Here is a 26,195-nt window from a genome sequence, read left to right on the forward strand (position 1 = left end):
ATAAAACTATCTAATTTGAACTGGGAAAATATCAATTGAGTAGGTATCTTTTGTCTGTATCTTTTAGGCTCTGGCAAACATTGTTCCAAAAATACCATGTATCTCAGACTAGCTGTTATGGCCAACATCTGAAAAGAGCAATCCAGCAAGGCGTTGTGTAGACAACGTTGTGATGTGACTTTTTCCAGCCGCCAAGCAGCAGCCAACTTCTTGTTGCGACTTTTTTAAGAATTTCAAATGTTTTTCCTGGTAAATTAACTAAAAATGCGCTGAAAACGCTCGCAAACACAGCAGCGAGCTCGACTTTGGCATGGATGCAACCGTTTTTGTGTCGCTATCTGCAGATGGGGACAACAAAAAAAGTAAGATACAAAAACAAAAAGGAAAACAGATAGACCAGAATCTGGAGAGCAGCCGAACGCAGCAATTTCCTATTTTACCAAAGTGGTCTTCGCATCGAGTCCGCGTCATTAATGTGGGCTTTTAAATGCGTTTTTCAGCGCACGGGGAGGGGAAAAGCGCTGGAAATTGGAGACGGCGACAATTGGGCGGAGGAGGAGGAGGAGTAGCCAAGCCAAGTCAAGTGTGCGCCTTAATTATGTGCGGCTCTGGAGAGTATTGGCTGATTTTGTAATTAGGTTTTCATTAGAACTTGACCATACTTGTGGGCCAGTCCCGTGCAGTCCAGTCCATCTTGTTTTGTGTGTGCTTAGCAGATAACAGAGTGCATTCCGCTGCTGAGGTTCATAACTCCCAGGCTAATTTGTTGCAGGTCACCTGACCCACACACTTGGCGACTCCCATGGCTCCACCTCTTCTGGCTGATTGAGTTATACGCGTACCAGTCAGTGCAGTCTTTCCAATTCCCATTCCCATTCCCGTTCCCGTTCCCGTACATATGTAAACAACCAGTAGCCAAGTGTTTGGCCAACACGGGCAATAAGACAAGGCTAACGACTGCCGGCACCACAGCACCACCCATCCTAGAGCCCCACGAGCCCCACGAGCCCCACACGAGCCACAGTCTCAGTCGCAGACGCTGACTCCCAGCCACAATCAAAGTGAAAGATACGGCTAAAGAGCCATCGTCTGCATTTGTCTTGGCCATGGCGGTGTGGGGATGAGGCTGCAGTTGAGGATGAGGATGAGGATCAGCCGGTGTACAGCTACAACGCTTTAGCCAGGCCGCGATGAGCATCCATTGAGCCAAAGATCTGCCAAGCCGTGCACTGCGGAAATCATTCGAAAATGTATCTTATAGGTATGTATGCATATGTATCTTAATATGTACATTTATAGAGCACTTACTGTTTCATTTGTTTTTGCACTCGCTTTAAAATTCAAACTCTCTAAAAAACCTAAAATATTTTGGAATGCTGATGGTGCTGATGAACTTCTCCAAGTGTAGCTCCCATGTGGGCCACTTTCTTTAGCCGTGGATTATGCAGACGCAATCCGCGAGGAGGCAGAAGCATGCGGCAAGGAGCATGGAGCTGGATGATGCCGCGCCAGTGGAGTCGTGGATAGAAGGCGGCTCAGCTCACGTCTAGCAACTGCACTTTGATTTATCCACGCGCTGCTGCTGCTCCTTTCGCTGCTCTTGCTGCTTCTGCTGCCATTGTTGCTGCTGTTGCCCCTGTTGCCGCTGTTGCTGTTGTTGCTGGCGGCGCTTCGCCAACTGCTCGTGATTAGCGTGGCGTTTCGGAAGGTGTGTCCCAAACAGAGGCAGCATTATGGCCACCGAGCACAGGCACCTGAAGTAGCCAAATGCTGCTCAGGATCCGCCGGCAGCCAGCATGAATGGATGAGATGAGGAGCGCCGCCGCCGCCGCCGCCGCCACTTGGCGATCGCATCAATGAAATCGAGAATGGGGGGATGGCAATGTGTGCCAGCCAAGATCACATGCACTTTCGATGGCCCATCTGGCGGGCAGGTAATTAGCCAAGACCACACAGAAGTGGAAATTTGCATATAAGGAAGCCGAGGATGTACGAAAGTACGAAACGTTCGTAATCAAGGAGTGATGAAAGCTAGTTACTTACCGAGTAATAACATTTAATAGCTTGCAGAATCTAGAGAGCATATTCTATTCTCTTAATTTCCGCGGTAAATGACAGTCCAGAGGTGGCTACTTTGTTCACTTTTTGTAGAAACCGTCAATAAAAATGCAAAAATTATGAAAATTTGCCAGCCGTTTTTGTCTCATTCGAACGCTTTGCATCTCTGTTGCTCCTAGGCCCCAACTGCTGGCATTTCGTGGTAACTGGTTTTTGTGTGCTGTATTTAAGCTATTTTTGGCGCATTTCGCTTTGATTCCTGTTCTGTCCTCCGCTGTGGGACACGTCAATGAACCTTTGGGCCGAATGCATTCGACTATAACTGCCGCATTTCAGGGAGTTTCGTTCGTTTCGTTCGTTTCGTCCGGCCGCGACACATGTCTATGAATTCTAATTATTCGCCGAGACAGCGGCAAAAATATGCAAATGCTCTTTTTGTCTAATACCTTAAGCGGCCGATCATAAAAGCCAATCAAATTCCCTGACATTTCCTGAGTGTCAATCACTGGCGGTATCCACTCGATGCAGCTGAGAATACGCCATCGTCCGCAAGGAATATTTCCTTCCCAAGTTCGAAAAACCACAAATCTCGAATGTACCAAGTGTAATCACTCCGCCTGCTGCTGATGATGATAATGATGATGATGTTGTACGCGTAGTTGATGTTGTTGATGGGGACAGGGATGATGAAGAGCAGCTTTTCGCGCTGCTTTGGGCCCAGCAACTCGTTCCGATCGATTCACTGGCCATGGCCAAGAAAGAAGGAGCTGCCAGTTGGCCAGTGGCCGGCCAGCGGGCAATCAAAAAATGTGTGGCAAAATCAGCGCTGAAATACTTTTTTAATGAACCTCTTCCTTTGCAGCAGCCACTCAACAATTTGGCGACACGAAATCAAAGTCATTGCATCAGCGAAACTGCGATCGGATGGGTTGGGCCACGAAATGGATTGCAGCCGATCCTCCAGGAAGGCCAGCAATGAAATGCACTTTATAATTGCACACGCACTTTTTGTACTTTCGTAAAAATTAGAAGCAACTGCAGCGCCACAAGCGCAATTGACAATGCACTCGCAGAAAAATAGCCAAATAGGTTTGTATAATTGATATAAATATACCTCGAAAGCAATACAACTTATGCTTAGATTTCAACCAAAAATAACTTGGTAATCGTTAATTGGAAAGATTTAAGACCTAAAACAGTTTGTGATTAACAAAACTCTTTGTTTTAACTGTCTTTTAATTAAGGATGAATTATGTTGTACTCCTTTTTAAAGATTAGAGGTCGCTTATCGCAATGCCTCTCATATCATATATCTCCCATATCATGTTACTTCGTTATAAAGATACTCGTAAAAACCATCATTTATTTGCAGTGCAGCGGGTACCTAGAACTGAATGAACATTAAAGCTCAAATCGCGCATCATGTTGCCATGTCAGCGGCCAAGTTAATGACATTGCTGCAACTGGCCAGCGGAATGACAAAAAAAGAGCCTGGCGACAACTTTGGCCAAAGACCAAGTCAGAAAGCCAGAAAGCCAGAAAGGCAGCTTAACAACGGCAACAAGAACAACAGGCAGCGGCGTTGATGAGCAAAAAGTGGACATTTTGATTTTAGAAAAATATATAGAGAACCACTTTTTGTGTGTTGCGGTTTTGGTTTTATTTCATTTGCTGTCGCACATCGACACACACACGCACCTTCTTGCCAACTGCCTCCACCTAAGTTGGCCAATAGGAGCAGCTGTTGCCCGTTGGCCAATACATATGTGAATTGGCAAAACATGGGCTAAATAAATCCAATTTGCCTGGCCAAAAGAACTCTACCAGCCTGCGCAGCAGCGGCAGTCAAAAAATTACGACTACCAATTGCAACGAACAATAAAACCCAGAAAACATATGTGAGTTGGCTTTGAGTTATGAATGCACTGCAAAGGATAGTCGTAATAAATGATTCGATCATTAACATCTACAAGGAAATTCCCAAACAATAATCTGTGTTTAGTTTCACGTTCACATGGCCTGTTAAGTTCATTTAGCATTTAACCTAATTACAAATTTAAGCCCAGATGCATACACAAAATTTGTGGATACCGTGGTGTTTTTAAACGCTTTGCGTGACAAGGGACAACTGGCGAAGTCATGCAAAGCCTGGCCATTAACAAATCGGGCGATGTCCATATATCTGTCCGTTGGCACATATGAATATTCGAAAAAGCCAATTGCAATTGGCCGTAATCAGCATAAAAGGGATGAGCGAAGGACCGAGACAAGCGCCTAATTAAAAATGCAATTGAATGTTTCCTTTTGGCGCTGCTGCCGTTGACGGTTTTGGTTTTTTAAAACGGATGAAAAGAAGTTGAGCCACGTTTTGTATTCGAAATGCAGCCTTAATTAAATATAATTTACAATTCGCCGGCGGTTATAACTTTCCAACAAAAGGCCGTGACAGCAAAAGGCAGTTTTGTTGGGCGGAGGGGGCGCGGTGGGCGGTGGTTGGCGCAGGATGTGTACAAGGAGGGGGCGTGGCGCCTACGGGCCATGAAAATGTTTCGACCAAAACAACAAAAGAGCATGTTTCGAGGCAATAATGGACGATGTACTAATGTCATTCTATGGTCTCGGCCACGACGGCAACATCAGCGGAATTTTTTCGTTTGAAATTATCATAAATTTGTCGTTGGCCGTTTCGATGTTGTGGCTGCATAGAAAAGGTTAACATTGTTTTTCGCCTTTTTTTTATTTTTTTATTTTGTTGCATTTAGCCGCGGTTCAGCTTAGCCTGGCTAAGCTCTTGTCAAATATGCACGGGTCCCAAAAGACGGCCAACACGAAAAGCGTTGAAATTTACGGCACAGCAAGCCGAAACAAATAATTCCAGAATTCGTCACACGCTAAAATTTCAAACAACAAGCCGCCTTTCGCTTAAAAAAACCCAAAAGGGAAAAAGGAACCACACATGAATAAATGGATTTCGGTACTCCTTTTAATGAGATTCGTTTAGGGAACTAGCATAACATGTTTTCTTTGTATATCATTTCTATACACATATTAAATGCTCTTTTTGTACTGCAGCTACAATTAATTTCCAGCCTTTGATAGCCATTTTGGTTAAATAGATTTGCTGGTCCCTTGACAAAGTTATCTCCCACTGAAAATCTTGATATCTGCCTCAGGGATCCGAAAGCCATTCAATGCTGCTGCCGTCCCTTATTTTTTGCTTAATTATAAATGCAAAGTTCTCTGTCTTTTTTCGAGATTTTTCCCCGTTTGCATTTTTCGGTTTGTTTTGGGGCCAGAAACATTTTTCGTTTTGGCCCTGAGTGACACAGCTTTGTGCCGCGTTGGGGAAATGAATTTTACTTTTCGGCCGGCAGGAAGTGCCCCAAGGCGAGTAGCTCATAGAAACAAAAAAAAGAGGAAGGCAGAGTTGGGAAGAAGGACTTCTTGGGAGTGGGAATGGAAATGGAAATGGGAATGGGAATCTTTGAAATGCAATTTAAGGCTGAGCTGCACGGTGCAGCAGTGCGGCAGAGTGAGTCGCTAGAGTTATAAGCATTGTGCGGCAATGGGAATGGAAAATATGATTATAATTATAAATATTGCATAAGCAGCATAAACTCACAAACTGGGTGGCGGAAGGAGCGGCGGGGGCACCTTCCTCACGCAGGACGTGTGACGCATGCGAGCACAAAAACAAAAACGCACAACGAAAAGTGCGTAAGTTGTGCCGCAGAAGTGCATATAATGGCCGAAGTATATATACAAAACTCAAACCCCACAACACGCAGTCGTACATATGTATATATGTATATATACCCATTATATAAACCATACATTCGTGAACCGAAGGGGGAAAAATTATACAGAAATGCGAACGCAATTTTCGAGGCCTGCAGCACTCTCGCTGTCTTAGCCAACTCCTTCTCACAGCGAAAAAAAGTTTTGCGGCTGATGGTATGCCCCAACCGAAACCCCCAAAGCCCCACCTTCCAGAAAAAAACCCCAGGCTGATGCATAGCGGTCGCTTTGTTGGCTGGGGGCAGATCAATATCCTTTTATGCGTTTACACATGCATTATGCATGCAGACTTCAACCCACCCAAACTCAAACTCCATCCCAGCCCAAGCTGACCCCCTTAGCCCGCTGGTGCTTAGAAAAATTACAAAAACAGCAGCAGCAACAGCAGCAGCAACAGCAGCAGGGCTAAAAAGAAATGGCCAAACAGAACATCATGCGTAAGTGCCGGCGAACCGGGGGCGTATACGCAATATTTGCTTTCAATTGCAGCTGGTTGGCCAATGGTAAAAAAAGAGGCTCAAAAAAGGGAAAAATACGTGGAAAACCCCGTTGCAAATGGGCATCAAATTAGCCATCATCAATCGATGTTGCAAGGGTGCTGGTGCTGGTGGGGCACCACATCGAACAGATATTTATTTTAGAATATATATTCAACGGCATATCGAGCACCGCGTCGAGTGCCTTTCCGCCTGACTTTCAGCTGGAGTCCTATTTGATTTAGTTTTCCATTCGGCCGGATTGATGTGTTAGTTGTGCAACTTATTCGTGCGTTCATTTTGTGTGCAAAAGGCCTTTGAAGGACCTCAATCGGTTTTGAGTCCGACTGTGGTCAGGGGTTATTATCCACTTACGAACTGCAGGCTTATGGTATTTGAAGGATGTATAATGAATTATTTTAATAGCAACGGATTTTACTGAGCCTTTTAAGCATCATTAAGCTGATCAGCAGACAAACGTTTGCATGAATTTATCAAGTGGCGCCAACCAAAGATGGATTACTGCATTTGTATCTCAGAATTATATTTTAGTGGTACCGCATGTATTTTTGCAAATATTTTAGGAACACCATATTCTTTCAAACCAATATACTATATTCAAAGATATTGTAAATGTTTGTTTATAAGAAGATGCACTGACAGATGCTTGTTTTGCAAATGCAAAAACACTGCTCCCCAATTATCCTGCGTAATTAGCACCCTTGCAACGCTCGAAAAAAACAATTCAAGCTCTAATTGTGCAAGCCATTTACACGCCGAAAGTTAATTTCGCATAAGCTGAAATGGCTCACCATCCCATCCCCCCGCTGGCCCACACATTTGGCTCACATTTTGCGACCTACAACAACAGAAAGCTTGTTAACAATGAAAACAACTTGGCCAGCACACACACACACACGCACACACTCTCCAGCAGGGCGAAATACTGTATGGCTTCCTGTGGCAGGCTGTCAGGCATTGAGGCAGGCAGTCCACAGTGCGCGGCAGCAGCAACATCGGCAACAACAAAAGCACCACCGCACACAGCGCGAAAATGCACATGCATTCATATAAAATATGAATTTTTCCTAGGTAAATATAAATGTATTATAATAAATTAAATTTCTATTTATATTATAATAAATTATATTTCCATTTATATTATAATGTAATATATTTATATTATAGTAAAATCGCATTCCTTGGTTTACAGATGCTAACTTCTGAAAATAATCAAATATTTATTTTAGTCCAATACCTTAATTCGCGCATGAGTGCTTGGCCAAAAGCGAATATACCACGGATACACTACGTTTTTCTCGCTGTGCAGCAACAGCCATACCTTTGACGCAATGTCAAACACCTGCTGCCAATGTTAACGCCAAACACGAAAAAAACACTCACTCATACAGACGCACACAAGGAAACTAAAAGCCAAAGAGGAGCGCAGGAGCAACAACAATAAGTGCAACAAAAACAATAACAAGACCAGCGGCTGCAACAACAACAGCAACAACAACTACAACAATACAAATTGTCCGCCTGTGCGTTTGTTCTTCGGCTGGTTAGGCAACAAATTCTGCGCAAAAAGTGCAATGAACTTTGGCCAAGCGCTGAATTGGGGGAATCCCGGGGGAAAGGGTTAACAGCGGGGGGTGGCGGAAAAGTCGCAGGCTTAGCCAATGTGTAAATAAAGGCCTATATGCGATAGTGTGTGTGCTGGGACATGGAGTGAGTGACAGTGAGAGTGCCAGTTGAGTAACGAATTCATTGAGTCCAGCCACAAAAGATATCAAATGCCGAAATGCCGGCAAAAAAGGATGAAAACGAAACGGAAAACGGGAAAACTAAGAAAAGTTTGGACAGCATGCAGGAAAACATGTTCAACTATGCAATCTATAACCATGTATGAGGATCTTACAATTTAAGCAACATTGATTCTCAACTTTCAAATCATACCTGTACAAAACGTATGACTAACATACAATTTATTGAATAAAACTACTTTTTTAAATTTGAAATTTATTATTTTTTACATTACCTTTTCTCGTAATAGTAATGCGATTATGTTGCCAACCCTAGTTACCAAGTTAAATGGACACAAAACTCCAGAAGGTACTTTACTAGGATCCTTAGTGCAGCTTTTTTTAACATGCTCAAAAAACAATGTCAAAGAGGATTAATTCCCAATTCATCAAGTTTCGGAGCCAAAGGAACTTACATCAAAAAAACAACTAAAAAGAAATGCAAATAAAGAGAGTGCAAAGTAAAAACGCAAACCGAGAGGCCCAGAGGCCGAGGGACAGGCACCGAAATGGCCAAAAGACGGACACCGGCCAAGTAGACGCTGAAAATAAAGTCAACTTGAAATGCGCCGCCAGTTGACGTTGTTGGTGTCTCCTACCCTTGCAAGCGCCTACTCCAAAACCTAAGCCTAAGCCACTCCACACTCTACCATGCCACATCAGTTCATGCCACACCATGCCACACCATGCCACTTGGATCTGCTCGAGTCGACTCCATGGTCGCTGTCAGTTTTCGTCGGCGGAGCCAAGTAACCAGCCGAAAGCAGATGATGAAGCCCTCAAAGTCAGCTACAACAGCAGCAACAACCAGCGACCAACTACCAACAACCAGCAACAAGGCGACATCGGTTTAGGCCTTTGAAAGCACTACACCATGGACATGGCCGCCGAGATATGTGACTACAGGCGGAATCGACTAAGTTGGACTCATCCTGGGTTTATTATTACTACTTATAACTAAATATTATATGCATCACAATTATTTCCGCATGAATGCCTAAGTGGACTTAGGGCCATTCGATTTATCGAGGTCCCACTGTCTATATCCAGGCCAGCCCAAAGCAGGCGACACATGTGCACATATTTTTCTTGCTGGATCTCTTTTTTTTTTTTTGCCGGCTGCACTCTTTCCTTTATTTTTGTTTTTCCCATGCAGTTAAAGCGCAAATGTTCTCAAATTACCCATATGCAAAATGAGTGGTGGATGAAGGGAGTAGGGAGTCGGGAAGTCGGGAGCAGAGGCAGAAGATTGGTCTACTGGTTCCGACCCGGCTTCGTTTGCCATTTCGGTTGCGCCTCATATTTCGTCTATGAAAGCTTTGGGCCTCCGACTCTCTGGTCTTCCTCTGGCTGCAGCCAACTGACTTCGCCTCAAGACGCCACCAATCCGAACCAGGCCTCCTGCTGCTGCCCCATTCCCGTTCCAGTTCCCGTTCCCAGCAGATTTTGTGGTAAGTTGGCGTTGACTTGTGGATCTTCGTCGGTGACAATTGAAAGGGAGCGGAATCAAAGCGGAGCAGAGGCCATCAAGGCGTACGATTTCATACAACTGAAAAGGGCTTATTTGGCAACAAGAACCAGCCGGAAAAATGCATTTTTTGGCATGAGGAATAGCTCATTGGAAAGAACGAAAAGGACATGTCTGGCTGTATATAGTTTTGTAGATCTTCTGAAATGTGTTTTCTTTACTCCTAAGTAAACGTCTTTAAATCACTGCTTTCCTATATGAGCAACATCAAAGTATCCCACCGATTTCCTTCCCATTTAATATATATTTACCACGATTGATATGGGCTCGAGATTTGATATGTCCATAAAGCACTCAAGAGCGGATGGGTTCATTGCACGTTTATCGATATCTAGGGGAATTGCAGAACTGAGCCGCTGTTTGTTGTTTTACTTGTACAACGATTGCTGTTTATTTTGTGCCCTACGCGGTCGTCCGGCCCCCAAAATCCCCTTAACCCCTCCAGTGCTTAACCCACACTTGCCAAACATGCGACACATGGCAAAGGCTGCCCAAACGACGCGTCGTTTCCTCAGTGCCATAAAGTGCTCACTTATTGCTTTTTATGCGCTTTTGATACGTGCAGCTGTGTGTGTGAGTGCGAATGCATTTGCCATTGCACTTTTCGTCACAGTTTTCGTCAGTCAGTCAAGTCAGCTTGTCAACCAGCCGTACATTCAGAGTTCGTCTTTTGTGCGTCCTCATAAATGCCATACTCATACTCCCCATGTGCGAGAGGGACAGCGACAGGCGGCGAAGAAAGAGGCGGACATATGGGCGCAGAAAGAGAGGGAGGCGGCGCGGGTGCTTAACTCGCCGCAACTTCATTTCGTGAATGCACAATGGGCGACTGACTGCCTAACTAACCTACGACAACCGAATATTCGCCATTCCATTTGGCCAAGTTCAATGAACCGAACCTTTGGTTGAATAAACTTCCCACACAAACACACTGGCACGCACACACACACACACACACACGCATTGCGAATCGGTGACGCGTCGAAGCGCACAAAAAGAATAAGCAACAAAAAACACAACAGAAACAAAAGCCAAAAACAACCAAAACGGTGGAGAGGGAATGTCTTTTAGTAGGGATGGTCAGCGCTTACTTGTCAACTACTCTTCACATCTTTACTATATTCGAATGCTTTTCAGCAGATCTGGAGACATGAGAAACAAACATTTATATAAAGTCTTGGAATTCGAAATCATTTCAACATGTGTTGAAAAGCGTGTCTGAAATTGTAACAGAATACAAAACTCCTCTTTTCAATGCATACTTTTAAGCACCTATATAAACGTTTCATTTCTCAACCAACTAAAACAGGTTTGCGCTTAAAAGTAGGCTATGATTTACAGCACAACATAACAATTAAAGTTTTGAATATAATTGAATATGTTTTTACTTATTACCGTGTTGATATGCGTTTTTTTCATTGTCATGAATATTACCTGTGAACAACAATCAATGGAATGCAAATAACTTGCGTAATAAACGCACATTTATGTGCATAACAAACGGCACATTTGGGCAAACGGAATACCCCTAGTGCCCTCACATTTGGGGGCGCGATGTTTGCTACTTAAATGATATGCCATCGCAGTATTGGTGTGTGCAAATTGATTGTGCAGCTGTGTGTGTCTGGCTCGCCAACTTCTTCACACTCAGCGCAGACACACACACACACGCACACACTGACTCAGACACATTCTGGTGTTTATGGCATGGCTGATTTCCCCTCTCGCATTATTTTTATATTTTTTTGCCATTTTGACTCTTCCAATTTGTCTAATTTTCAATGACGTCGCCGTCTTCATCGACGCTCCGTCGATGCAATGAAGTAAAAACAAATTAGTTGAACTCCGCACGCTGATGGGAATATGTATGCATGTACATGCACGGGGCACACATACAGATGCAGATGCAGATACAGATGCGAAATGCCGAGGAAGATGCGCGGATCCGGATACATACATATGCTGCAAGTGATATGGCAGCCAGCGCGCAAATCGAATTTACCAGCTGCTGGCGAAATAATTCAATAATTCGCGCTGGCTAAGCCCCGGATCCAGATCCAGATCCAGAACCCCAAACCGAAAACCCCATCCACAGCCAGATGCAAAACCCAGAACCGCAATGCTCCTTTACCATCCTCATCCGCAGATACTCGGCACGTATGTGTGTGTGCTGTGTCCGTATATGCTCCTCACTAAGCTGTGAAGACACAAATGAAATTTAATTTCAGCTTGCAGTTTGATGGGGCAAATGGAGCAAGAACTCAACTAACCCGTAGCCAACCAACGAAAATAACTGCAAGATATATTAATAAAGCAAAAATTCACATATGAAATTTTAATATGCAAACGAGCAAAAAGCAGAGGGTAAAGCTTACAAAAAAAAAAAAAAATCAAAATGTAGGGAAGACCAGCAGAAAAATACCCATAGAGATGCAGTCGCTGGAGTTGGAGAAGGAAACGGAGAATCGCAAAGTATCGAAGCATGTAAATCGAATGGTTGGCTTGGGTTCGGGGAAGTAAGCCGAAAGACAGACGGAAAAACGAAAAAAAATGTAAATAGACAAGACAGCCATGTGGACGTCGGTTTTTGGCCAGACATTGGAAAAAATTGTGCATATTATCGTAAGGAGAGTGAGATTAAAAATGGGAATAGATTTCGCATACGAGACCGAAGACAGCGTCGAGTGCAAAAGTTGTGGAGTGTGGCAAAGTTGAAATGCACAAGTCGCAAGTTGCAAGTATATTCAGTCTCTCCTAAACTTTTCAACTCGACTTGGAGGATCCAACTTAAGCATAATGCCGTAATCTCCATTCACGATGTTTCAATGCAATCATTTGATTTGAGCTCACGCGAAAATGGAGCACTGACATTACGTATACGCAGTGTGCATTCGACTGGCATGCATGGCGGCATGCAGCAAGCCAAAAATACTCCGTTGCGAAGTGTGCCTGCCTGCCCATGCCACACTTTCGCCACCAATGTCAATGCCACCACCACCAGCACCACCACCACGACCACCGCCGCCACTCCATCGCCATCGCAACCGCCGGAGGATGCAGTGCCACACAAATCCGAGTCCAACGCCATTGCCCGGCATCGCCCCAATGCCACAGATATAAGTGCACCAGGAGAAAAGATTTACGCAATATTTAGTACAATTGAATCCGAGTTAATCACTGGCTCAGCACCTCCTAAAGTATCTGTACCGATTATCTATTTTTATACTTCCTTAGCCTACGGAAATGTTGCTAAATAGTATGCTTATTTTTCCAGTGTATCGCCAAATAGGCAACAGGCAGCTGGTGGCACGCGGCCAGAGCCGGCAAATGCAGTCTGGCAGGCGGCACGTTTCGTTTCGTTTCGTTACCATGCTGATGCTGCTGCTGATGCTGCTGCTGCTGCTGCTGATGTTGATGCCAAAAATAACGACCGAGAGAGAGGGGGGGCGGCAGATGCCGGGCCAGACGGAGTGGGGCAGGCCAAGACAGCTTGGTCATGGCCATGGCCACGAATGGGCGCCGTTTTGGGCGTTCTGTTTGGCCAAAAAGTGCAGACAAAAAGGGGGGAATGCGGGCAGCCGCCAGTGAAGGTCGCAAACTGGCAACACGGAATTTCATTAGACCGGCAGACCGACCGGCAGTTGCAGTGCAATGCAAATGGCCAACAGGCAGCGGGTGGGGAACAGAGGACAGAGGACAGAGGATGCGCTAGGCCAGAAAACAAGCATCGAAAGCGAAAGCCCCATGGTTTTGGGCCGGGACTCAGCGGGTCCCTTTGGGGCGCCACTTGCTGCACCATCCAGCGTAATCATGTAATCGGGTCTATCATTGCTGGTTATGTAAGTGGCTCTAACTGCAATTAGGGAGTGCCTGCCATGAACGGGACAATCAACTTGTCAACGCAAATTACGGCGACAAATTAGACAGCTGTCATGGAATTTTCAGTAGGAGTGGGTGCCAAAACATGGAGTTTTCACTCCTGGGCGGCGGGTCAAGGGGTCAAGGGTTGATACTCAAATGTCATTAATTGCAGTGACTATCTGGGAAGTTTTGGTTGCCATGCTGGTTCGCTTACATTTTGTGCGTAATGGAATTAAACCATAATCGCGAAAAAGTTTGCGCGATAAGCGTTATTGTGACTTTGGCTCTGTTTAAAGGAAAACTCATAAAACACTAGGTTTTTCTTCCAAGAAAAAGCTTAATTAGCTCCAAGAGAAATATATAACAAGAATTAAATAAATAGCAAGATTAATTTAAGAAGTTTCTAAGAAACTACCAAGTAATATTTAGAATTAAATATCCGAGTTTCTACTGATATGGACGAAACCCATGATGTACCATAGATGTATGTCTGTTATGCCCTACCGTTTACACTATCCAAACATTATTTTTTGACGAGTATTTTCCTTGCTTCCTGCCGTCTCAAGAACAATTCTGCTTCTTATTTCGAAAAGTGCAAACGTCAACTTTCGGATCTGTCAACTGCAGCTACTTAGTCGTCCGAGTCGGAGGCTACTTAACCCTACGAGCACAACTGTACCCCAAAAAGAACAAAGCCAGCTAAATGAAGGGCATAGAAAAATGAAGCAAAGTACACACAAAAAAATGGCAAAAATGGAGAAAAATGTGAGAAAAAAAAAAGAAATATAATGGTGAAAAACGAAACATACACATTCATACGCTAAAAAGTTTGCCCACTCGACGACAGACGCCAGTGGCGAAAGAGACGGGGATAGCGGGTGTGAAAGAGCGAGAGAGCGAGAATGCAACTTGGGCACACGTAGTAGACATTTGTGGAAAGGTTTCGGAGGAGCTCCATGGAGGTACAAAAAAGAAAAAAAGGGGGAGACCCGGGGATCCGATGCGATGTGATGTGATGTACATGGGAGCATAGAGCATGTAGACAACTGGCAACAATAACGGCATTTTCGATGCACAGAGGCGACGTTGACGAAAAGGACGCCCAGGAAAAGTGGGTGGTTTGGGTATGGTATTCCTCTTTTTTTTATTTTTGGTGGGTGGAAAGGTTGGGAAGTTTTGCTCGTCGACGACGAGTTGCCAACAGCCACTTGACACTTCCGTCGTCACATGAATGGAGCCGTAAAAATGCGACGCTTCTGCATTCGTTTCATTTTCGTATTCCCTTTTTTGTAGATTTTTACTTTTTTTCGGGGGGTGCGGCACTTTTATATTTGGTTAGAAAGTACGCAAAAAAAAAAAAAAAAGTGCAGAAATGAAGCAAATACATTCATGCATAATTTTTATGGCACTTTGAGTGATAGGGGAGGAGCGGGTGCTCCCGACATCCATTTGGGATGCCAAAACGTTTTGGGAACACGCTCTCCAACACGACTTCCTTTTCCCTGTGTGGCATGCCTCTCTGCATTTTGTGTTTTTTTTTTTTAAATTTTTTTTGGAGCATTCACTTAAATGGGTAGCTCCGAAGGGAGTTGGAGCTGGCAAATCCAAGGCGAGTCATTAACGCAGCAACAAAGTGATGATTAGTTGGGGGTGGCGCCGCGTTCTGGCCCCACTGCGGTTCAATGTACGCCCAAAAGCAAATAGGCGGTGGGCACACACAGATAGTCAACACGAACATGTGTTGGCCTGGCCAAAACAGCCTAGCCAAGATATGTACGTAGGTCAGGAAATGGGAGTGGGAATGGGATGTGCGAGTACAGTAGATACTCAGATACAGTAGATAATCATGATGGTATTGAGATTCTCTCTTTGAAATTATAATCTTAATATTATATTCCCTACAATTTATATTAAATAATTTTGTTTTTGGCAGTCGAATCCACCCGTAATTAATTTGGTATAATTTATTTTATTGAGGCGTTTTATTGAGGCGAGTGTTGATGGCTCGGCTTCTGGACATGGACATGGGCATGGATCTGACTCCGAATCGGCTACTGGTGGCCACTTGCTCAGCGTTGCATGCGGAGTGGCACGCACTTGGAGGAGGGATCTCCCCTGGACAGTGGGCAAACATAAACACTCCCCAAACCGAAAGGTGCAGACAACTTTCAGGCCAAAGAGGAGTGTTCTTGGGCCCTTTTTTGTTCTTGTTGTTCTTTTATTCTTTTTTGGTTATGATTGACTGAGTTCTGTTGAAACTTTGGCGTCTGCTGGCACGCATGAATTATAATTTTCGAGTAACGAAAAGAGAGCCCCATTGCAAATGGGGGGCTCACAATTAGCACTTTTTTCGTACTTGCTACTTGCTGCTTGCTACTTGGAGTGGTTCCAGTTGCCCTGATAAGCTGCAGACAGCAATTGCCTTGAGCAAGGCGCTTGAACCCCCGGCGATCTAGCCATCTCTTTCTGGACTCATCTGACCGTGCGGTGGCAATTTCTAGCAGCAAATAGTTTTGCGACCTAAAAGTGACAAGCCAGCCCCTTCATTGCTTATTTTCCACCGGGAGTTTCTTTTTTCGATGATAACAATATTTGCCAACTTAAAAAAAGGGGAAAAATAAGAAACGGTCATAAAATGAGCAAGTAAAGCCCAAAAGCAAAGCCTGTTTACGCACCACATGTGTGCGTGTCGCCAGAACTGCGCTGAACGGCATTATAAGATAAACATTTGTTTTTACTTTTTCATTTGGCAAATAACATAAAAGCGTTGAACTCGCTCGCGGACTATAAAGCGCAAAATTCGCCTATAGGCTAGGGAACGTAGATATTGACTGCAACAAATGTGGGGACACATTTAAGACGCTGTAATTAATTATACAAATTTGGAGAAATCAATCAGAAACTGAATAAAATGCTTTTGGAAAATTTGTAACAAACGCACTTCTGAATTTGTAGTTTTATAGCTGTATATAAGTATATGCATTTGTAATCAGCTAAAAAACCAATCTCGGAGGCATGCAGTTTTCATAAAAATTCCACTTTAAGCAGTCATGAGCAATCAAAATGAGCATTTCCCAGTCGAATCAATTGAACTGTTATCGTAACGAATATAGCCCGTATACGACGCATGAAATTCCTATCGAAACCTTCGCCAGTAACGCACTTCCACGAAATCGAAATAATCGCGACGACTTAAAGTTAAAACAAAGAAAAAAATTCCAGCGTCAGTCGTTCGGTCAATCAGTCAGGCAGTCAGTCAATCAGTCGGTCAGTCAATCAGTCATTTAGTCAAGCGAACGGCTCAAGTGCTGAAAAGTTTATTGCTCTGCGAGCGTCGGGCTTTTGCTAAGGCAAATATTGTTTAATAACATTTTTAAAAATAAAATGTACTGATTAAATGGGCAGCGGCGACAACGACAAAGTCGACGAACGTTGGCACAATGGCGGTCCTACCCCAAGACGAAATTATTTGAGCACTGTTGTTTTGATGGGGCCATAAACGACTGGAGCTACATCTATAGCTTCTATAGCAATAAGCAGGGACAGAGTTCAGATCGGAGACTAAAATCTGGCGGCCATGACCATCGGGATCGGAATATTCACGGCTGCGTTCATCGTCTGCATCACCTCCATCATCATCACGAGCAGCAGCGTGGTGCGAATGGATTCCCTTATCAGCATCATCATCTGGTTTTCCAAGCGATCTCCCTTGTTCCATATCAGGTGCTCATTATCCAAGGCATCCTGCAGCGAACAGTCCATGTATCCGTATGGATACATAATTTGCACGGTCAGGCGCCAGATTAAAACGAAAAATATACTAGGTCTGGGAATGGCGAAGTTTCTAACAGTTCTCACAACTCTGATCCTGCATAGCTCTTAACTTACGTCATACTCAAGGACCATCCGCACATCCAGCCTGTCTTTGGTAATTTAGTTGTACTAAAATAGTGGAGGAAACACTTATTCCAAGGCCTACTTGCACACCTATGTATGCAATGGAATAAAGAAGTTTAGGTACTCATTATATGCCAACATATTTTGTATACACAAAGTAGAACACATTTTACATGACTCTACGCGCCGTAAAGTATGCGCGTTATTTGACATGTAAAGTGGTTTGTATCCAAGCTGTGTTCGAGTTAGTAGCTGGCACAAAAGTAAAGCCTCGGTAAAAGGTATGTGTTTTCAATCCAACGATACCTTCAAATGTAGCAGCGTTGACCAGGGCCCACAGAGAACATCATCCGCAGCAGGGTTCATCGTGATACCATCCAGGGCCTGAAAGGCATCCACATAAGACAGGTTTTGGAGCTGCCTGCCAAGTTGACCGTGCTTGCACCAACCACTGACCCATAGCCGCCCGCACCGGCGGATTAGCAGAGTGTGACGAGATCCAGCGAACACCCTCAGCGGTGCGCAATCATCGTTGGTCTCCCCGCCTTGGGAGCAGGAACATTCGGGCAGATCTTGCAACTGAGGCAACGGATATACAGTGGGCTCTTTGAGCAAACCACCCGGTTTCATCACACGCATTCCCAGCTGACCGCTGCTGTTGAGGCCCCAGGTGTAGAGGTCTCCGAAAGCGGATATGGCCGCAGTGTGCCAACCACCGGCAGCAATTTGAGTTATCTGCAAGACTTTTAAATGTTTAACAGTCAAGATAAGTGAACAAGACAAATATGTATATACCTTGATCCCCGCCAGCGCCTCCAGCAATTGTGGCGTCTCCTCCACTCTCAGCACCGCCAGACCCAACTGTCCTCGGCTGTTAATTGTGACACAGATGTGTTTATATGATGTTTACAGATGTCAATTGTATGAAATTAGAATATGAAACTCGTTAATTAGGCCAAGAAATCTAAAAATCAGAAAATACTTAATAGCAATATTTATAGACTAAACTCATCGTAAAGTTCTTGTGGTAAAGTTCTAGTGGTATTTCTAAGGAAAAAATAAGTTTCATTAATATAAAATATATAATTAATATTGACATTGGTAAACAACTACATCCTCAATGGTTATTCATTCATGAAAAGCTTCCCTGATTTTTAATCATTTTGGGTGAAATAAACGACCCTTCCTGCAAGGTACTTTGCACAACCAACGCATTCATCATGACTTTTACTTACAGTCCATTTCCCCAGGTGAACACGTCACCGTTGGCATTGAGCAGCACGGCATGTTCGTGGCCACATTGGAGCTGCTTCACCCGAAACTGGCGCTCGGAAAACTGCTGCAGGTAGCTGGGAATGCTGTAGATGCAGTTTTCCGAGCTGATCGCTACGTTGATGTGCGATCCACACGCAATATGCTCTATGATCGGCGACGAGGGCGCCTTGGCAGCCCCAAAGATGGAGCGCTTTGTACCCGAATTGGCTCTGGGAGCAGCTTCTAGTCTAACAGCCACCAGTTCCGCCTGCAGTTTGGGTTGCACCCTGTAGAGCTGACCGCTTTGGAGTAGCACCAGGCAGTGGGATTCGCCGGCGGCCAGGGCCCTTATGTCCCCCGCTGCCTCCAGGGTCACGCACTCATTTGGGCCTTCATCCAAGAGCCCACGCAGGCACAACTTCCGGCCAAAAGCGAGGGCCGCATACCGCCAGCCGATTGAAATCGTGCACTGGTTCTGAGTCGAGACTGGCGCATTTAATTCTGTAATAAAGGCAGGACTGAATTAGTACACACACGGTGGAAACCGCCTAAAAAGATTAGCGCTAAGTTTTCAGTTTATCAATTTCTTTGCTATCTATATAAGCAATCAAAAATGCAATTGACACCAAAAGCAATGCGTAATTTACTCTATCTCTATCAATTAAATTGCAGTCTATATTCTGTGCATGAACAGGTATTTCAATATCACTAGATATCATATTAAAAGTTATCAATAATTAAACATTCTTATAAAATTTGCGTATACGTTATAGGTTCTAAGCAAGCAATCTTACAAATTCTGCTATGTTGAATCGGATACGAATGTCTGTTTTTAGAACTGCAAAGACGGTAAAAGCTGGCTCTATGCCAGTGAGTTCTATAGCGAGTGTCTACTGTAGCAACTAAGTGATCGGCGGCTTTTGTTGCCTGTTACAAACCGCTGAAGCCGGCTGCGCAGTCGACGTTGCCGCTTACACATTCATGCTGGCCAAATGCGTTGAAGCCCGTAAATAGCAGCGGCATCTTCTTCCCGTTCCCGTTCCAATTCGAATACCGCTCGACCCCGCACCACGTCCCCTCTCCTTCAATCCTTTGCAGCGGTTGCTCGGCGACCGTTGGTGCTGTTGCTGTTGTTGTTGCTGTCGGAATTTGTTGGAGCGTTGAGGGAATTTGTTTTCAGTAGTCGTGCAGCGCCGAGCCAGTGATGTTGTGTTTGGTGGTTGAAGTTGATCCAATTCTCGACTTTTCCGAGTTTTCCTGAGTTCGCCACCAGAAGACACCGTCGTCGGGCGGCCAGCGGATTAACGAATCCGAGGGGATACAGATACGGATTTAGTGATCGGAGATCGCACCGCCTCCTGGCTGATATTCCCGCGTTGATTAGACGATGGTAGGTTATCTCCCGGTGCCGTAATGGCTAATTAAGTGCCTTGTTGTTCCGTAATTGCACGAATTGTTTTCATTTTGCGATCGTCGCCATGGAAACCCGCTTCCAATACTGTACAACACTGTTTTGCTAGAGCAGAACTTTTTTCAGCACTGTTTCAAAAGTTTTCGGCGCGCACTTATCGGGTTTCAAAAGAGAAAAGGCTGGTTCGGAAAACAAAGAAACATAAATAAACGTGTTTCTATCACTTGGCAAATTAAAGACCTTGATTCTACAACATTGAAATAAATGAAATTCTTAAGATTTAGTAAATCTTAAGATAAGTAAACCTCTAAAATACTCAGTAAAAACAGAAAAAATTGTTTTTTTAAAATCAGTAAATTCAACCGGTTTTTTTTTCTTTTGACGAGCTCTTATCTCGATTCAAACAATATGTTTGTACACTTCACCAGTTGATAAGCTTTTTGCTTTCAATCACTAAACGCACGTTTCAATTGCAAGTATTTTTATACCCGTTACTCGTATATAAAGTATATATATTCTTGATCAGGATCAATAGCCGAGTCGAACTGGCCATGTCCGTCCGTCTGTCCATCTGACCGTCCGTCCGTCTGTCCGTATGAACAACTCGATCTACAAGAGGTAGAATGTTGAGATTAATTAAACGCAGCTTGTTTCCATATGTTTCCACGACCACATTTTTTTAAATGTGTTTAGATTTCTTTTTGTAATATTTTTGTAATGATGTTGTAAATGTTGTAAAAATAAAAACAAATTAAGAAATTTCCTAAGACTGAACTTCTAAGCTCCATAACTCAACTTACCTGAATCGGATTTTGAAGTGGCATACCTCTAAATGTTTCTGGCGCAATTCTCAAAATATCTGCATTCAAATTTAGAAATTTATTTTTTTTTAATTTTTTTTTGCCACTTTTTCATGATATTGGAGAAATTCCAAAAAATTTAAAAATGTCCCTAAGCCGAAGTTCTAAAATCCATAACTCAACTTATCTTAATCGGATTTTAAAGTGGCATACCTCTAAATGTTTCTGGCGCAATTCTCTAAATATCTGCATTCAAATTTAGAAATTTTTTTTTTTTAATTTTTTTGTCATTTTTTCATGTGATGATTTTGAAGAAATTCAAAAAAATTAAAAAATGTCCCAAAGCCGAAGTTCTAAACTCCATAACTCAACTTATCTTAATCGGATTTTAAAGTGGCATACCTCTAAATGTTTCTGGCGCAATTCTCTAAATATCTGCATTCAAATTTAGAAATTTTTTTTTTTAAATTTTTTTGTCATTTTTTCATGTCATGATGTTGGAGAAATTCAAAAAAATTAAAAGATGTCCCAAAGCCGAAGTTCTAAACTCCATAACTCAACTTATCTTAATCGGATTTTGAAGTGGCATACCTCTAAATGTTTCTGGCGCAATTCTCTAAATATCTGCATTCAAATTTAGAAATTTTTTTTTTTTTTAATTTTTTTGTCATTTTTTCATGTGATGATTTTGAAGAAATTCAAAAAAATTAAAAAATGTCCCAAAGCCGAAGTTCTAAACTCCATAACTCAACTTATCTTAATCGGATTTTAAAGTGGCATACCTCTAAATGTTTCTGGCGCAATTCTCTAAATATCTGCATTCAAATTTAGAAATTTTTTTTTTTTAATTTTTTTTGTCATTTTTTCATGTGATGATTTTGAAGAAATTCAAAAAAATTAAAAAATGTCCCAAAGCCGAAGTTCTAAACTCCATAACTCAACTTATCTTAATCGGATTTTGAAGTGGCATACCTCTAAATGTTTCTGGCGCAATTCTCTAAATATCTGCATTCAAATTTAGAAATTTTTTTTTTTTAATTTTTTTGTCATTTTTTCATGTGATGATTTTGAAGAAATTCAAAAAAATTAAAAAATGTCCCAAAGCCGAAGTTCTAAACTCCATAACTCAACTTATCTTAATCGGATTTTAAAGTGGCATACCTCTAAATGTTTCTGGCGCAATTCTCTAAATATCTGCATTCAAATTTAGAAATTTTTTTTTTTTTAATTTTTTTGTCATTTTTTCATGTGATGATTTTGAAGAAATTCAAAAAAATTAAAAAATGTCCCAAAGCCGAAGTTTTAAACTCCATAACTCAACTTATCTTAATCGGATTTTAAAGTGGCATACCTCTAAATGTTTCTGGCGCAATTCTCTAAATATCTGCATTCAAATTTAGAAATTTTTTTTTTTTTAATCTTTTTGTCATTTTTTCATGTAATGATTTTGAAGACATTCAAAAAAATTAAAAGATGTCCCAAAGCCGAAGTTCTAAACTCCATAACTCAACTTATCTTAATCGGATTTTGAAGTGGCATACCTCTAAATGTTTCTGGCGCAATTCTCTAAATATCTGCATTCAAATTTAGAAATTTTTTTTTTTTTTAATTTTTTTGTCATTTTTTCATGTGATGATTTTGAAGAAATTCAAAAAAATTAAAAAATGTCCCAAAGCCGAAGTTTTAAACTCCATAACTCAACTTATCTTAATCGGATTTTAAAGTGGCATACCTCTAAATGTTTCTGGCGCAATTCTCTAAATATCTGCATTCAAATTTAGAAATTTTTTTTTTTTTAATTTTTTTTGTCATTTTTTCATGTGATGATTTTGAAGAAATTCAAAAAAATTAAAAGATGTCCCAAAGCCGAAGTTCTAAACTCCATAACTCAACTTATCTTAATCGGATTTTGAAGTGGCATACCTCTAAATGTTTCTGGCGCAATTCTCTAAATATCTGCATTCAAATTTAGAAATTTTTTTTTTTAATTTTTTTGTCATTTTTTCATGTGATGATTTTGAAGAAATTCAAAAAAATTAAAAAATGTCCCAAAGCCGAAGTTCTAAACTCCATAACTCAACTTATCTTAATCGGATTTTAAAGTGGCATACCTCTAAATGTTTCTGGCGCAATTCTCTAAATATCTGCATTCAAATTTAGAAATTTTTTTTTTTTTAATTTTTTTGTCATTTTTTCATGTGATGATTTTGAAGAAATTCAAAAAAATTAAAAAATGTCCCAAAGCCGAAGTTTTAAACTCCATAACTCAACTTATCTTAATCGGATTTTAAAGTGGCATACCTCTAAATGTTTCTGGCGCAATTCTCTAAATATCTGCATTCAAATTTAGAAATTTTTTTTTTTTTAATCTTTTTGTCATTTTTTCATGTAATGATTTTGAAGACATTCAAAAAAAATAAAAAATGTCCCAAAGCCGAAGTTCTAAACTCCATAACTCAACTTATCTTAATCGGATTTTAAAGTGGCATACCTCTAAATGTTTCTGGCGCAATTCTCTAAATATCTGCATTCAAATTTAGAAATTTTTTTTTTTTTAATTTTTTTGTCATTTTTTCATGTGATGATTTTGAAGAAATTCAAAAAAATTAAAAAATGTCCCAAAGCCGAAGTTTTAAACTCCATAACTCAACTTATCTTAATCGGATTTTAAAGTGGCATACCTCTAAATGTTTCTGGCGCAATTCTCTAAATATCTGCATTCAAATTTAGAAATTTTTTTTTTTTTAATTTTTTTGTCATTTTTTCATGTGATGATTTTGAAGAAATTCAAAAAAATTAAAAAATGTCCCAAAGCCGAAGTTTTAAACTCCATAACTCAACTTATCTTAATCGGATTTTAAAGTGGCATACCTCTAAATGTTTCTGGCGCAATTCTCTAAATATCTGCATTCAAATTTAGAAATTTTTTTTTTTTTAATCTTTTTGTCATTTTTTCATGTAATGATTTTGAAGACATTCAAAAAAAATAAAAAATGTCCCAAAGCCGAAGTTCTAAAATCCATAACTCAACTTATCTTAATCGGATTTTAAAGTGGCATACCTCTAAATGTTTCTGGAGCAATTCTCTAAATATCTGCATTCAAATTTAGAAATTTTTTTTTTTTAAATTTTTTTGTCATTTTTTCATGTGATGATTTTGAAGAAATTCAAAAAAATTAAAAAATGTCCCAAAGCCGAAGTTCTAAACTCCATAACTCAACTTATCTTAATCGGATTTTAAAGTGGCATACCTCTAAATGTTTCTGGCGCAATTCTCTAAATATCTGCATTCAAATTTAGAAATTTTTTTTTTTTTAATTTTTTTGTCATTTTTTCATGTCATGATGTTGAAGAAATTCAAAAAAATTAAAAAATGTCCCAAAGCCGAAGTTCTAAACTCCATAACTCAACTTATCTTAATCGGATTTTAAAGTGGCATACCTCTAAATGTTTCTGGCGCAATTCTCTAAATATCTGCATTCAAATTTAGAAATTTTTTTTTTTTTTAATTTTTTTGTCATTTTTTCATGTCATGATGTTGGAGAAATTCAAAAAAATTAAAAGATGTCCCAAAGCCGAAGTTCTAAACTCCATAACTCAACTTATCTTAATCGGATTTTGAAGTGGCATACCTCTAAATGTTTCTGGCGCAATTCTCTAAATATCTGCATTCAAATTTAGAAATTTTTTTTTTTTTAATTTTTTTTGTCATTTTTTCATGTGATGATTTTGAAGAAATTCAAAAAAATTAAAAAATGTCCCAAAGCCGAAGTTCTAAATTCCATAACTCAACTTATCTTAATCGGATTTTAAAGTGGCATACCTCTAAATGTTTCTGGCGCAATTCTCTAAATATCTGCATTCAAATTTAGAAATTTTTTTTTTTTAATTTTTTTGTCATTTTTTCATGTCATGATGTTGAAGAAATTCAAAAAAATTAAAAGATGTCCCAAAGCCGAAGTTCTAAACTCCATAACTCAACTTATCTTAATCGGATTTTAAAGTGGCATACCTCTAAATGTTTCTGGCGCAATTCTCTAAATATCTGCATTCAAATTTAGAAAATTTTTTTTTTTAATTTTTTTGTCATTTTTTCATGTCATGATGTTGGAGAAATTCAAAAAAATTAAAAGATGTCCCAAAGCCGAAGTTCTAAACTCCATAACTCAACTTATCTTAATCGGATTTTGAAGTGGCATACCTCTAAATGTTTCTGGCGCAATTCTCTAAATATCTTCATTCAAATTTAGACATTTATTTTTTTTTTTATTTTCTTGCCATTTTTTCATGTGATCTTCAAATTTAGAAATTTATATTTTCAAAAATTTTTTTTTTATTTTTCTGATGTATGAAGTAGAAATTAAAAAAAAAGTATACATTTATTACGAATTTTGATGAATGTATAACCGAGTAGGAAGTAACTCTAGGCTAAATAGCATCAAAAGTTATCAGGTGCTGGAATTACACCGTCGAAAAACTAGATGGAATGTACACCTTGTCAGGAAAACGACTTAACTGTTAATCCATTTTAGGGTCTGCTTTCGCTGTTGCGTAAACTGAGGCCCAATCCGGAAAAGGAGGCTCGCATCCTGCTCCTGGGATTGGATAATGCGGGCAAGACCACCATACTGAAGCAGCTGGCATCGGAGGACATAACCACGGTGCGTATAATGGCGGCGAACTTCTTCCGCTTTCCCCATAAAATACGGAGTGAAATCCCGCAGGTAACGCCCACGGCGGGATTTAACATCAAGTCCGTGGCAGCCGATGGGTTCAAACTGAATGTGTGGGATATCGGAGGTCAATGGAAGATACGTCCATATTGGAAGAACTACTTTGCAAATACTGATGTGCTGGTAAGATGATTGTAATAGATGTAAGCTCTATGTAGTAAGCTAAATATGTGGATTACTTCAGATCTATGTAATTGACTGTACGGATCGGGCTCGACTGCCCGAAGCGGGTAGCGAACTATTCGAAATGCTCATGGACAATCGGCTGAAGCAAGTTCCCGTGCTGATTTTCGCCAACAAACAGGATATGCCGGATGCCATGAGTGCCTCCGAGGTGGCTGAGAAGATGAGCTTGGTGCAATTGCAGGGACGAACCTGGGAGATCAAGGCCTGCACCGCTGTGGATGGCACTGGACTCAAGGAGGGAATGGACTGGGTCTGCAAGAACATGAGAAAGTAATCTAAATTATTGTAATCGTCGCCTGTTAAGTTGTCCCTAAGAACATTTTGTTTCACCTCAACAATAATATATCTAATATGAAATAAAATATAAATATAAACTGACTATTTAGTT

The 26,195-nt window shown here is 41.2% G+C and overlaps 3 protein-coding genes across 5 annotated transcripts; 1 reads left to right on the plus strand and 2 right to left on the minus strand.

Annotated features, from left to right (window-relative positions):
- Positions 1–21: 21 nt before the first annotated feature.
- Positions 22–20,189, minus strand: LOC6555392 (RCC1 domain-containing protein 1). 3 transcript variants are annotated; one of them, XM_001982312.3, is made up of 5 exons: positions 19,616–20,189; positions 18,659–19,178; positions 18,219–18,294; positions 17,730–18,158; positions 22–1,229 (listed from the first exon to the last, which is right to left on the minus strand). In XM_001982312.3, the coding sequence occupies exons 1-5, from the start codon at positions 19,698–19,700 to the stop codon at positions 1,167–1,169; spliced, it is 1,173 nt and encodes a 390-aa protein (XP_001982348.2). In that variant the 5' UTR covers positions 19,701–20,189; the 3' UTR covers positions 22–1,166. The 3 variants fall into 3 exon arrangements, with proteins under 3 accessions (XP_001982348.2, XP_026839694.1, XP_026839695.1); XM_026983893.1 differs by lacking the exon at positions 22–1,229 and adding an exon at positions 17,429–17,513 and having other exon boundaries at positions 19,616–19,705; XM_026983894.1 differs by lacking the exon at positions 22–1,229 and having other exon boundaries at positions 18,133–18,166; positions 19,616–19,705.
- On the minus strand, positions 16,749–17,473 carry LOC113564860. The gene has a single exon (XM_026983895.1). The coding sequence runs from the start codon at positions 17,304–17,306 to the stop codon at positions 17,088–17,090; it is 219 nt and encodes a 72-aa protein (XP_026839696.1). The 5' UTR covers positions 17,307–17,473; the 3' UTR covers positions 16,749–17,087.
- On the plus strand, positions 19,715–26,185 carry LOC6555393 (ADP-ribosylation factor-like protein 3). Its single transcript, XM_001982313.3, has 4 exons — positions 19,715–20,067; positions 25,421–25,549; positions 25,613–25,744; positions 25,806–26,185. The coding sequence occupies exons 1-4, from the start codon at positions 20,065–20,067 to the stop codon at positions 26,079–26,081; spliced, it is 540 nt and encodes a 179-aa protein (XP_001982349.1). The 5' UTR covers positions 19,715–20,064; the 3' UTR covers positions 26,082–26,185.
- Positions 26,186–26,195: the final 10 nt, after the last annotated feature.

Source organism: Drosophila erecta, unplaced genomic scaffold (genome assembly GCF_003286155.1).
Source record: "Drosophila erecta strain 14021-0224.00,06,07 unplaced genomic scaffold, DereRS2 tig00000000-arrow-pilon, whole genome shotgun sequence".
In the NCBI taxonomy this organism is placed as follows: domain Eukaryota; kingdom Metazoa; phylum Arthropoda; class Insecta; order Diptera; family Drosophilidae; genus Drosophila; species Drosophila erecta.

Coding starts and splice junctions, on each gene's coding strand:
- LOC113564860 (XM_026983895.1), bottom strand. CDS start 17,306: ATGTATCCATACGGATACATGGACTGTTCGCTGCAGGATGCCTTGGAT.
- LOC6555392 (XM_001982312.3), bottom strand. CDS start 19,700: ATGCCGCTGCTATTTACGGGCTTCAACGCATTTGGCCAGCATGAATGT. Junction 19,179..19,615: donor CTGCGCAGCCGGCTTCAGCG/GTTTGTAACAGG, acceptor CCTTTATTACAG/AATTAAATGCGCCAGTCTCG. Junction 18,159..18,218: donor AGGCGCTGGCGGGGATCAAG/GTATATACATAT, acceptor AAAGTCTTGCAG/ATAACTCAAATTGCTGCCGG.
- LOC6555393 (XM_001982313.3), top strand. Junction 25,550..25,612: donor CATCGGAGGACATAACCACG/GTGCGTATAATG, acceptor GAAATCCCGCAG/GTAACGCCCACGGCGGGATT. Junction 25,745..25,805: donor TTGCAAATACTGATGTGCTG/GTAAGATGATTG, acceptor GGATTACTTCAG/ATCTATGTAATTGACTGTAC.